Genomic DNA, 13,785 nt, shown 5'->3' with positions numbered 1-13,785 from the left:
TTTCTATATTTCTTTAAATAAATATAATATATAATTATATATATTTACCATTAGCTCTGCTATGCTGTTTTATTTCAAATGCTTTAACTGTGTTTGTTGCCCAGGGGTTTGAATTATATTTTATGAATAAATTGTGTCAACTGAGTGACATTTAGTTGAATACTCCAAGTTTAGATTACAAATGACAGCTAATCCTGAATATAACTGTGACAAATGATCCTTGAATCCTTTCTGGAAGTGTGTATGCACTATTTTACCTCCAAAATAGTGTTTGTCTTTTGATTCCAAGTAATTGTCCAGCTCGATGGTGGATGCAGGCTCATTGTCTAAAGTCATGATGATCAGTAAACCTCTAGTGTTAAGAATCACAGAATGCCATAAACCATCATTCACCCTCTGGCCTGTCAATAAAACAAAAACAAAAAAACAGCATGTTTATGTTTTAATGAAAACCCCACTGCAGTTTCTTTGAAAACGAAAGACCTTATAGTGCAACATAACACATTATATGAGTGTACATATTCTATGATGAATGAACATAATTGTATTGTTTCAAACTGATATGACTGTCTTTCTTGTTTGGAACGCAAAAGGATACAATTTGTAAAAAGTTGCTCTTTTCCATGTAATTATATTCAGACCAATTTTGTGAACCAAATCAACCTATTCATTAACAAAATTTGACTTAAAAAGGATTATTTGTTCACAAATCTGACATTGCTACTTTTTTCATGTACTTTTTACAATTTCGCCAATGAGAGCTAGAAGATTTGTAGTAAATAACAACAAAAATGTACAGTGTTCATTCGGCATGATTCATACAGATAGACAACGTTTATGATACTTTTAAGGTGCTTTTGTGGCCTTTTTGAAGATTGGACCTTCCAGTCACCATTCATTGTAACTGCACGTGAAAAAGCAAAAATGCAAAGATACAAAGTGTTTCAAAAAAAAAAAAAAAGCCATGGCAAAACAGCACTAAAATCACAATACAAAGTGCCATCAAATCAAACTGACCCCCTCCTTAAAGATAAATTCTCTTTGAGATTTTATTTAATTCTGGTTATTACATGTGAAGGTTGACCACGCTGTGTGTGGATGCTATGTGTCTACAGTTTCCACTGTGCCAGCCATCTGCTTGTCATTTTGAGCTTAAGTGCTTCACTTCTTCTATTACCTTAGAAATGGTGTGCTGTCCTATGCTGTATAAGTTCAAATAAGTCTTTGAATTAAGTAACTTGATTGAAAAAGAGAGAATTAATATTAATTTTGATCACTATGTGCATACAGTTGTTGAAAGTGAGGTGCATCTCCAATTAGACTCCTTCAAAGCAGTTATTTTAGTGACTAGTGTATGTTCTGCCTTGATGAAAGTGACAGCTCTAGCATTTGATTATAACCAGCATTTCCGTGTCTCTTGCTGAAGTTTTAAAACATTTAAAATTTGCCTGGTGCATGTTAAATGGCTAAGCTCAACAGGAAGTATGTTTTTTGTAATACAAATTTTTTATTGATTCCTACAGTAAATAATGAAATACAAAACATACACTACCGGTCAAAGTTTGGAACACTTGACTGAAATGTTTCTCATGATGTTAAAAATCGTCTAGGTCACGGATGTAACCTCAGTTCCCTGATGGAGGGAACGAGACGTTGTGTCGAAGAAGTGACACTAGGGGTCTCTCTTGAGCGCCTTTTGCATCTCTGATCTATGAAAAAAGGACAATGAGAAATTGGCAGTCAGAATTTGCATGTCCCGCTCCCAGACATATGGGTATAAAGGGAGAGAAATGTGTCTGTTTCATTCAGGATTTTTCGGAGGAGCCGACAATGAGGTTCGGCCGCAACAGTGGCTCAGTTCAGCGACGTGGCCGGGAGGACACATGTGGAGAAAGGCGCGGTGGTAGATCCTACCTCATTGGGAGGGAGGAGTTGCTACAGATACGGCGACCAGGGGCCAGTGGGAAATGCCCAAGGGAGACGCGGGTCCGGTAGCAAGGGGATCGTACGTCAGAAAATACACACAGGGGGAAGTCCACGTAGGAGCCCAACCTGTGGAGCACCTATTTCAGTACAGGGTAGATTGAATACCTGCATTGGATGTGGTCGGCGAATTCCTCCGCTGAATTCGTGGAGCAGAGGGCTAGGGAGGATTCATCCAGGGAGCCGGGTTAGTGGGATCTCCTGGGATAAGAGCGCACAATTTTACCTCAGCAGAGGGAAAGGGTGCTAGGTGCAAGCGATCCACCCGGTCAGTTTGTCAGCGTGTTACCGAGTTCTACCGGCTCGGACCTGAGAAAACACGGGACTCAACTGACTCAACCCTGAGATTGTAAAACCTTGCAAAGGTATTGGGTGTTGCCCAACCCGCTGCTCTGCATATGTCTGCTAGGGAGGTGCCCCTGGCCAGTGCCCATGAGGACGCAACACTTCTTGTTGAGTGTGCTCGGACCCGCCGGGGGGGGCACGGCCTGGGTGTGATAGGCCAATGTAATGGTGTCCACTACCCAGTGGGAAAGCATCTGTTTGGTGACAGAGTTCCCTTTCCACTGTCCGCCAAAGCAGAAAAAGAGCTGGTCAGAACGTCTAAAGCTCTACGTGCGGTCCAAGTAAATATGCAAAGAACGTACTGGACACAGTAACGAAGGGGCTGGGCCTGCCTCCTCCTTGGGCAGCGCTTGCAGGTTCACTACCTGGTCCCTGAAGTGAGTGGTAGGAACCTTGGGCACGTAGCCTAGTCGCAGTCATAGGATCGCATGAGTGTCTGCCAGACCGAACTCCAGGCAAGTGTCGCTGACAGAGAACGCTTGCAGGTCCTCGACCCTCTTGATGGAGGTGAGCACGATCAGGAGGGCCGTCTTCAGGGAGAGGGCCCTGAGTCTGACTGATTCTAGCGGCTCAAAGGGGGGTATCTGAAGGCCTGAGAGGACCACTGAGAGATCCCAGGTGGGGAACAGGCTTGGGAACAGGGATTTAACCTCCGGGTGCCTCTTAGGAACCTGATAATCAAGTCGTGCTTACCCAAAGTCTTCAGCCCAGGAATAACACCAATTTGATCCACTAGATCTTCCGCATCCCGTCCAGGGGCCAGACATGGAGGTTCCAGCGGTCTGGGTGCGGATGCCAGAGCGTGTCCCTGAGAAAGAAGGTCCTTCCTAAGGGGAATTTGCCAGGGAGGGGCTGCCGCAAGGAGTACGAGATCTGAGAACCAAGTCTGAGTGGGCCAATAGGGGGCCACTAGAGTGACTTGTTCCTCGTCCTCCCTGACCTTGCAGAGCACCTGAGCAAGAAGGCTCACTGGGGGAAATGCATACTTGCGCAGCCCTGTGGGCCAGCGTGTATTTGCCGAGGGAAGCCTCTGTTCGGGTGTACCAGAGCGGGCTGTGGGAGGTCTCTTGGAAGGTGAACAGGTCTACCTGAGCCTTGCTGAAGCGTTCCCAAATCAGCTGGACTGACTGGGGGTGAAGCCTCCACTCTCCGCTGGGCAAGTGTTGTCGTGATAGTGCATCCAACACCACGTTGAGGTTTACATTTACGCATTTGGCAGATGCTTTTATCCAAAGCGACTCACAGTGCACTTATTACAGGGACAATCCCCCCCGGAGCAACCTGGAGTTAAGTGCCTTGCTCAAGGGCACAACAGTGGCATCTTGGTGGTGCTGGGGCTTGAACCCCTGACCTTCTGGTCAGTAATCCTGAGCCTCAACCACTGAGCCACCACTTCCCACTGAGCCAGGTTGCCCGGGATGTGAGTGACTTGAGTTGCTGCTGGCTCCAAAGGAGGAGTTGTGACATGTGGTGGGAGCGTAAGCCGTCTTGGTGATTTATGTACACTACCGTGGTGGTGCTCTCTGATCAGATCAAGACGTGTTTGCCCTAAATTAGCGGGAGAAACCTCCGTAGAGCAAAAAGTACAGCCAACAACTCAAGGCAGTTGATGTGCCAGCGCAGCGGGGCCCCTTTCCAACGGCCCGCGACTGGCACCCCAACCCAATTTGGAGGCGTCAGTAGTGGCCAGCATGCGTCGGGAAACCTGCTGCAAGGGGACTCCTGTCCGCAGAAAGCAGAGGTCTGTCCAGGGTTTGAACGTTTGTCTGCAGTGATGATCACACGGTGCATGATGTGGCGCCATGCTCGTCTCGGGACTCGAGTCTGGAGCCAGTGCTGAAGTGGTCACATATGCATGAACCCCAGTGGCGCGACCGCCACAGAGGACATATGCTCCAGGATCCTCTGGAAATGTTTTAAAGGGACCACCATGCCTGGCCTGAAGACAGCGAGGCATTTCAGCTCTCGAAGCACTTACCTACCTCCGCACACCCGGTAGGGGGCGGGTTAATGACTGAGGAGGAGGTCCCGTGGAGGCATCCTCTGGACTCATCAGAACCAGCCGGCCGGGGAACAGTCGTGGGGCTGAAGGCAAGAGGTCTGTGTCCAGGTGTGGGACTGTTGAGGTGTGGTAGCAGAGTGCCGTGAGAACGGCTTTGCGGGCCAGGTGACCCAGAGACAAAGGAAATAGCTCTTTTACTGAGAATGTGGGTACCGCATCCAGGGGATGGACTGGTCATCTTACCAGCTCTTGAGCGAACGTCTTGGTCTGGGTTGGGCGTCTTGGTCTCGCTTGGGAGCCTTCCGGGTCCTCGAAGGAGTCCGCGAGACAGGGGCCGTGCACTTCCTGCGGGGCGCTCAACACAGGAGCTGAGAGCTGGGCCTGGGTTGAGGCAGAGCTGCAAGATTCTTAGCCGCAGGAGGACGCCCTCGGTGAGCAGACGGAGCGTGGCTTGTGGCGGCAGGTTTGCGGTGGGGCAGGATGTGTGATATGGCCTCCGTCTGCTTCTTCACCGCGGAGAACCATTGGGCGAAGCGTGTCTTGGCCACTTCGTGCATCTCGACCAAGTTCAGCCACAGATGACGTTCCTGAACCACGAGAGTGGCCATCGCCTGCCCGAGAGACCGTGCTGTGACCTTCCTGGCCCTGAGGGCGAGGTCGGTCGCTGAGCGCAGTTCTTGCAGCACGTCGGGATCAGGACTACCAAAGTGCAGATCTTTAAGTGCCTTTGCCTGGTGGACTTGCAGGAGGGCCATGGCATGCAGGGTGGAAGCGGCCTATCCCTTGGCACTTTAGGCTTTGGAGGTCAGTGAAGACATCATCCTACAGGCCTTGGAGGGGAGCACAGGGCGACCCCGCCAGGTGGCGGCGTTACTCTGGGCACAGGTGGATCGCAACCACTCTGTTCACCTGGGGGACCGCCGTGTACCCGTGTACCCGTATCGAGGGTAGTGAGAGCTGATGAGCGAGAGGCCATGTGACGGGTGGAGAAGGGTGTCCTCCAACAACTTGTCAGCTCATCATGGGGGGCGGGGCGGCTGTGAGCGGCATGCAGACCCGAGGAACCAATGATCCAACCGCGAAGGCTGTGGGGAGGAAGGAGGGTTCTAGTCCAGCCCCATGCTGACGGCAGCCCGGGCAAGCATGTCGGACATCTGGGAGTCAACCCAGGAAGGAAAGCCATGACGCAACGTTGCCATGGTCATGTTCAGTGAGAACATAAGCCATCCACAAACGCTGCCTCTGTGTGATTGCTGCCCAGAAACACGAGACAGCACCTGTGGGCGTCAGGAGCGGAGAGCACTCTACAGCATCCAGGAACTACACAGGGGTGGAAGGGCATCTTTATAAAGACTCGTCCTGAAAAGGACGTTCAACGCCAGCTGTTTATTTGCTCTTTTAGAGGAAATAAACTCTTTTAACTGTGCTGTCGAAGCACTCAGGGGCAAAGCTGCACTGCCATGCAGAGAAGGGAGAAAGCCGCTGTTATGCGCCATAGATCCAACAGCAATTGCACTCAGAGATGGGAGGAACAGTGTGTGACTCGCAGCTCGCTGCATACACAACCAGTCGGCTCTGAAGAAAATTTCTGTATGAAACAGACGCATTTCCCTCCCTTTATACCCGTATGTCCAGGGCGGGACATGCAAATTCTGTTTGCCAATTTCTCATTGGCCTTTTTTCATAGATCAGAGATGCAAAAGGCTTTCAAGAGAGACCCCTAGTGTCGCTTCTTCGACATAACGTCGAAGTGAGCGACAGACGAGAAACTTTTGATCTGAAGGTGGATGCTTAAATGTTTGGAAAGATGCATTTCTTGAAGAAAAACTATATCATATTTATTTTGTTTAAGAAGAGAAATAACCTCACATTCCACATAGAGAGAGACAATCCACTCATTAACATTTGACATTTTGACATACACTACCGGTCAAAACTTTTGAAACTTTTGAAATGTTTCTTTTCATCTTAAAATCTTTTAATCTGAAGGTGTATGCTTAAATGTTTGAAATTAGTTTTGTAGACACAAATGTAATTGTGCCACCATATTAATTTATTTAATTATAAAAATAACATTTAATAAAAAAATAGTTTTTTGAAATTGATGACTTGGACCAAATAATAAAGAAAAGCAGCCAATTAGTGCCAACATACTGCAGATGGGAACTCCTTCAATACTGTTTAAAAAGCATCCCAGGGTGATACCTCAAGTGACATGTGGTGGGAGCGTAAGCCGTCTTGGCGATTTATGTCGGTTTAATGTTAAACCGAAAAAATATATAATAAAGAATTAGTAAGTGTTTCAAAACTTTTGACTAGTAGTGTATTAGAAAAAATGTGTCAAAAACTCAATTATAAAGACCACATTCCAACATTAGTGTAATAATCAAACCCCGAACTTCCCCCAGAACCAAACAAACAGAAAAAGAAAAAGGTGCACATTAACCCCACGCACAAAAGTGCCAAGCGGCGTCCATCCCTCTAAACTCAAACAGTCCACGCATGCCTACGAGAGCCCCTGCGACAACTTTACCATCGGACTGCTCAAGTCCGGTGTTTCTATACATATTTTGAGAGACAGAATTACATAAAAGAAGAAAAATCTATTAAACAAACTCCAGCCAATAGGCAGGATAAACACAAAACACAAATAAGTTTCAGCTGCTTGGGTAACCAGCACAAAAAAAAAAAAAAGCTGTTCAGTTTTCTCAGGCAGTCAAACGAATGTTCAGTGAGCCGGCCCATTCGACTGTTACGTGAGTGCAACAGATGAGTCAATCACTCCAATATCTTGCAAGGAATACTCCAAAAAACAAACTCCGCGAGAACAAACTAACCAATATGAGGCATATATAACGGGAGCCAGCTGGTAGATAGCACTAGCGACTGACACTAGAGGCTGCAGCCTTTAGCCTCCTTGTTAGAGCACCCGCCTCCCACGCCGGACACCTAGGTTCGAGTCCCATATGGAGCGGGTAGAACAAAAGTGTCACACATAACTACAAAGAATGTGCAGATTCATCCACAACACTGTCCAGAAGGAGCGTTACAACACAAAAAAAACTCCAGCCACTAGGTGGAGCCATTACAAAAAGATACAGAAAAGGTGCCTAGTTTCCTCGGACGGTCAAGTAAATGCTCAGTGAGACAGGCCCACTCGGCTGAAACATGAGAATCACACAATGACTTACTCCATTGACTTTAGCCAACTATGATTTTCCATATCCTCCAACTTTTCACAGACACACTCCAAGTCTGCTTTGGTCGCATGCTCCAAATCTGCTTTGGTCGCTAACAGATTAGCAGCTAATTCCTTCTCCGATGACTCCAGATAATCAATCAGTTTCTTGACATCCATCTCTTGTAACCATCTCAGTAAGTTTCATCTCAATGGCAGTGATCAATCGACGTATTGCTGGTAGATCCTCCAAGTCAGCAACGACCTTCATCAGCATTGCTGACATGTTCAGCAATTCACACCAAATCTCTTTCACCTCTCTGGCCAAATTGACTCCCTGGTACGAGGCCTCCGGAGGGGTGTCAGCTTGAGCATGTATGTGTCTTTTAATGTCTCCAGAGCCAGAGGATTTTGAATTCTTTGACATGTTGTCTTGCTAGAACAGTTATGGGTCAGGGTGTATCAAATCTCACTGGTTTATATAATTAAAAGTATCAAAACTAGCAAAGTTTGCAGAGCTCTCTATTCACTTCTCCGTACCTCGCATGGTGTCACCTCAGAAAGAATGTTAAACCGATCTGAAAAGTCTGGAATTGCAAACATTTTATATGTATTTGTGCATTTAACAGATTATTAACTGACATACTTCCTGTAGTAGCTTGTGCAAATGAACAAGGCTATCAGTGGGCACAATGCATTCGAAGTGAATTCCACATTTTTGAGGTGGAGAGCATGCTACAGGCTCAGTATATGTAAATCCCAACATTTAAAGACAAAATGTATTATGAAATTACATCAGGTACCCCCAATGCAACAATAAGAACCATTTTAATTCTTTGTATTTTTTGAGAAAATGGGTGATATAGTTGGTATAAAAATCAAGCAAGAGATTAGCAGACACTGATCTCCTCACCAGCTGACACATCTGACATCTTCAGAGTTGACGTCTGGTGTGTTAAGTGGAGTCGGCCACTGCTGATCTGCAATATCAAGTATTGAGGCTCCTGAGCAGAGATCAGTGGACTGGACAGCAGCAGGCCATCAGGGTTCCAGGTGCGAAACTGCAGGCGCACTGACGGGCCCTCCAGGACTGGTGCAGGTGCAGGTAGTGACAGAAAGCTGCTGCTGGCGCTCTGAAATGTGGCGGCCACCAGCTGTGGTTCTGAGCAGGAAAAGGTCACGTTGCCCTGCGAGAGGAGTGAGAAAGCCAAAACATCACTTTACATGCTAGCAGGGAGTGAACACATGGCACTGTAGTTTGAGTACATATGACTAACTTGCATATTTACTTTACCTGATCACACAAGTGAATGGCCATCATGTATGAAAGGTGAATCACATAATTTATGTACTACATCAGTGCAGTACTGTACAGTAGATACTGTTTCACTTGTATAACAAATTGCTTGTAATGTTACTCATTTCTAATTCACTTTAAACAAAAGTCTCTGATAAATGATTAAATGTAAATATTAAATGTACACCATCTGGCCAATTTTTCTCCATTGATGTCCATCCAAAAGTATCCAAGAATTCTTACAAATGGGTCGGGTGATTGGCGCAAACAAATCATGCTGCAGAACTGTGTGCCCATGAGCAAAGATGGCAGACTTTATATTGTTAACTTTGAGATGAATGATAATACATAGAAATACAATAGCTCACTCCAGGTACTAAATACCTCGGATGAAACATTGAAGTTTTAATCCATGTTTGCAGATGCAAGGCAATGGCAACCTTTAATGTGGAAGTGGAAAAAGGCCATGATAAAACCATATTGGTAAAGCTAGTAGTACAAGACATTATACAGAGAATAAGAGAAATCGAGAGGCTGGGATCCAGATAGGCTAAACCCACAAGAGAAGCAGGCAACCTGGAGAAATGTCACAGCACAGATCTACAGAGAATAACGGAAGCAAAGAGCACACATCCACAGTACAGAAGCTCAAGCTGGCATGAAAAGTTTACTACATTGTGAGGTGAACACCTCACTGATCCCTGTGCCACAGGGCTATACAGATACCACATCACTGAACTGATGCCTCTGTAGAGCTCCTCCCAACCAGATAGCCTTAAGCTGTGTAATGTGAACAAATTTTTTTTTCTTGCTAGACTTAATACCAGCACTCTCTTCTCTCAGTATGGGTTGTAATAAAGAAGCAGGAATGTGTCTAAGTGATGTCTTCATAAATGTGACGATGTATTTAAAAATATTGTTCTCTATCAAAAAGCTACACTTTGGTGCTGCGCTGATTTAGTGCTTTGGGAACAACTTTGGGTGTGACCAGCAGTGAATATGTGTGCAACACGTCAATGAAATTGACTAAAATTTATAGCCTCTGCTGATGACATCATTGGATGCACCTGTTCCCATGTTTAAGCTCTATGGCTGAAATGGACACACACCAGTTTTGTTTTGTGTGTTTGGGGGAAGAGCATGCTGCTCTTGCGTTGGGGCAGGGCAGGTGCGAGCATTGCGATTTGTTTACAGAATGCTTCACACTCGTCTCGCTTACTTCCAAGAGCCAGCGCCTACTCTTTCATCGTGGGGCTCTCGCATAGATCTGTCTGAGGAGCGAGAGATGTGTCCGTCCCTATCGCTCGCTCTCTCCCCAGATCCAGCTGATCCTTCTTGTAAGCCTGAAGCGCGCTTCAACGCCTCTTCGGTTCACGAGGGGGGCGCTGCATCTCTGAACATTCCACGCACAATAATAAAAAGCGGCTGAGGAATTACTCGAGGTGGTTACTCGGGCACACAAACAAGAGACCCCCAAATGCTCCAAACTAGAAGACATATTTATTTCTGGTGGCCAAAAAAAAGGAAGGAAGGGCGCTATATCAGTCCCTTCCTTTCTTTGATGACCTCCATGACGAGCTCTCTCGTTCATGGAGGAAACCTTACACTTCCCGTGTCTTCATTCCCACGACGTCGACATATTCGACAATCGTGGGTGCCGAGGCACGTGTGTATTCGAAGATGCTGCCGGTAGAAGAGACACTTGCGGGTTATCTCTCACCTGGCTCAGCATCATCACTAAAGAGACCCACTCTCCCCACAAAGCCATGCAGGACCACCTCCACGCTTTTGGGGAAGGCTTATTAGGCAGCAGGTCAGGCTGTAACACTATGGCAGTGTTACAGGTGTACCACGCTGATCTGTTGAAGGACCTGACTGCGGGCACCACGGTCGACGAAGAGGCTTTCTCTGAGCCGTTGGCCAGCCAGCCATGCTCAAAAACAAAGCGTGGCGAATCGTGCTCCCCCTTGTAGAGACTGGGGGCTGGCTCTTCGCCCTCAGCAGCCCCCAAAGCAAGACCTCAGGGCAGTCATTTATAAGAAGAAAAAACCCTGACTGTCTTGCGCCCAGCCTTGTGGCACAACTATGTTATACAGATCCTACTTCTCAAAATGTATAAGCTACTTACCACACTGTATATCTGAGGCTTGCGCCTTTTAGCCAGGTCGATGACGTTCACTCCATTGTAGTAGAGGTTTTCCATGCAGCCATGGAAGTTACGTCTAATGAAGGTTCCAGGCTTACCAGGCAGTGGGATTCCACCAAAGCTTAGCTTTTAAAGAGAAGGACCAATCATTTAAACATAATTCAAAACATTGCATTATTTTCTTTAGAATTCACTGATATCGAACATTTAAATTTCAATACAACATAAAATGTACAAAAGTTATCTGGCTCGAAGCCCTAATATTATTGGACTTTGAAACACAATTAAAGCCATGCATTAATTCAACTTTTATGAGGCAATCTTCATTTGCACAATCAATAACTTAAACTAAATTATTCCTTTGCCACTTCCGACTCTGCCTACTGGAGTCAGCCTAAATGTTTCTCTCTCAGTGTTAAACATTGGCTATTTTTGTCCATTTTCTGTTGCAAACAAACATGCCTCAATTCATTGGTATTTCGTGACTGACATATATAATTTGTTTCAGGTCATGCCACAACATTTTACTGGGTTTAAGGTCAGGTCCTGACTTGTGAAATTTCTCTTCACTCAGTGGTAGATTTTCTTGTGTTTAGGATCATTGTCACGCTGTTGGAGCTGAATTCTATTAAGCTTCATCTCATGTATGGACACTCTGACAAAGATGCCCAGAATGTGTTGTAATTCGGTATTTCTGCATACCAACTTGGTTGCAGGGCAGTTCCAAATTATTTGAATGTTTGTATTGCGGCAGTTTTCTGGTGGAATAAATACTACAACAACAATGGCTTGTTTTCATGGTCACACAAATCACAAATAAAACTGCAGATTATTCATTTTTACACTTGTTTTCCTCCCTGTTCCTCTCACAATGTCATCTTTTGACATCAAATCTGTCATGTTCATTGCGTTCTTTTGTTCTTTTTTGTGCTTTTATGTTGAAGTTTAGTTTAGTTCCTGTTTCCTGTTTGGTTTTTTTGTAGTCCTTTGTAGTTGTCATGTTCACTGTTGTCTTTTGTTTTATGCTTTTATGTTGAAGTTTAGTTTAGTTCCTGTTTCCTGTTTGGTTTTCTGTAGTCCTTTGTAGTTCATTTTTATGATTGGTGTTCCCTTGATTGTTTCCTCCAGGTGTCCCTCATTACCTTGTTTGTTCCTTTGTATATTTAAACCCTGCCTTTCCTCTGTTTGTTTGTCGATCATTGTATGTGTTAGCTCCTTGTTCCCGTTCTATGTTTTCCTTGTTTCACTCTCTCGTTCGAGGTTCCTTTTCCCATCGTGGATGTTTTCTTTTCCCCAGTGTATGTGTTCTTTTGTTTATTAATAAAGAAAAATCGTGCTTGGATCCAAACCACCCGTCTACCTTCTCTTGCTTCCCAATTCATAACAAAAACACTTTCATTATAGCTCTTTCTTTGTCAGGAGATGCATTTTATCATTTAGTATTACATACCCAACTACATTTAAATACATTTGAATTAAACTAAATCATACAGTGAAAAGTAATGAAAACAAAATCATATTGAAAATAATTTTTTTTACTAAAAACTAAATTAACTTAAAACTATTATAACCCTAGAGGGGCTGTTTTTTATACAAATATAAACAAACAATTGTGTCAGGTTAGGTTGAACCCTTCCTGAATTAATGGTTTGTTTAAATTGTCATGAAAATGACATTAGTCATAGTCCATCAGCGTGCATTCGTGGGGTATCTTAGGATGCCTATGTACCACCTAGACATGCATCAGGGGAATGTTAGTTCCCCTTCTGTCACTCACTCCACATTGTGTTGATGTAGTGACACTAGGGGTCGATCTCGAGAGCCCGAGACACCTTCAGATCTTTGAGAAAAGGCCAGTGAGAATCGGAATTTGCATGCCTCTCCCCCCGATATACAGGTATAAAAGGGAGGCTTGAATGCGGATTCATTCAGATTTTTTCTAAGGAGCCGAGTGGTTGTATTTCAGTGAGCTGAATACTACTACTAATCCATTTACCTCTTCAGAAGCGTGTGCTTTGGATATACGGCACATTCCAGCAGCTTTCTCTCCCTCTGCACGCTAGTGCAGACCACGCCCCTGGGTGCTTCAACAGTGTTAAAAGTGTGTATTTTCTCTAAAAGAGTAATATTTCCTCTATTTAGCAAGCACATTGATGTTGAACATCTTTTTAAAAACACGACTTTTTAAAGATGCCTTCCGTCTTTTTGCAGTTCCTGGGTGCGATTGTTACCTCTCCACCTCTCATGGCCATGATCACTCCTGATACGTGTCTGGGCAATAAACACATAGAGGAAGCGTTAGTGGATGGTTCATGTTCTCATTGCGAGAGCATGACCATGGCAAGGTTGCGGTCGTGGCTTTCCTTCTTTTGAGGGAAAAGACACTTAAGCAGTTCCTTCTACCTACGCGTACGAGGACGCTTCGGTTGACGCTGAAGGCGATTCTGGGGCTTCAATGGATACAGTTCCACCGGGTAATTCCCCACGGACCGCTCATTCCTCAACATGCTCGTTTGCTCCCGTCCAGCTCTGGAATGAGACAGACAGCTCACCTCAGTGGCAGCCAAATGTCATTTTCGGAGCTCGCAGGTTGGATGAGATTGCTCGATCGCTGCATCGAAGAGCCTCTTGGTGATGTCGGATGCCGAGAACTCGATTGGGCTGGCATCTTCGGGAGCGCCGGCCCAGTCTGAGACCGACGCTGAGCTGACCGCCATGCTTGCCCAGGCCGCTGTGAGTGTCAGGATTGAGTGGAACCTTCCACCTGCACCTGTAGGACCACAGCGCCACCGATCAGGCCGCCTTCGCTCTTCATGCATTGGCCCTCCCCAGGA

General features: G+C 45.6%; 1 protein-coding gene across 2 annotated transcripts in view; it reads right to left on the bottom strand.

The window, feature by feature from the left end:
• The window catches only part of LOC127658746 (contactin-associated protein-like 5), a 129,758-nt gene that overhangs the window by 77,273 nt on the left and 38,700 nt on the right, over positions 1-13,785 (bottom strand). For both annotated transcript variants that reach the window (XM_052148222.1, XM_052148223.1), the window contains exons 5-7: positions 10,934-11,077; positions 8,422-8,695; positions 258-401 (exon numbers count right to left, since the gene is read on the bottom strand). In XM_052148222.1, the coding sequence (XP_052004182.1) occupies positions 258-401; positions 8,422-8,695; positions 10,934-11,077 (562 nt within the window). The remainder of the gene's footprint in view (positions 1-257; positions 402-8,421; positions 8,696-10,933; positions 11,078-13,785) is intronic.

Source organism: Xyrauchen texanus, chromosome 18 (assembly GCF_025860055.1).
Source record: "Xyrauchen texanus isolate HMW12.3.18 chromosome 18, RBS_HiC_50CHRs, whole genome shotgun sequence".
NCBI lineage: Eukaryota > Metazoa > Chordata > Actinopteri > Cypriniformes > Catostomidae > Xyrauchen > Xyrauchen texanus.
This window is presented reverse-complemented; position numbering and strand designations above follow the sequence as displayed.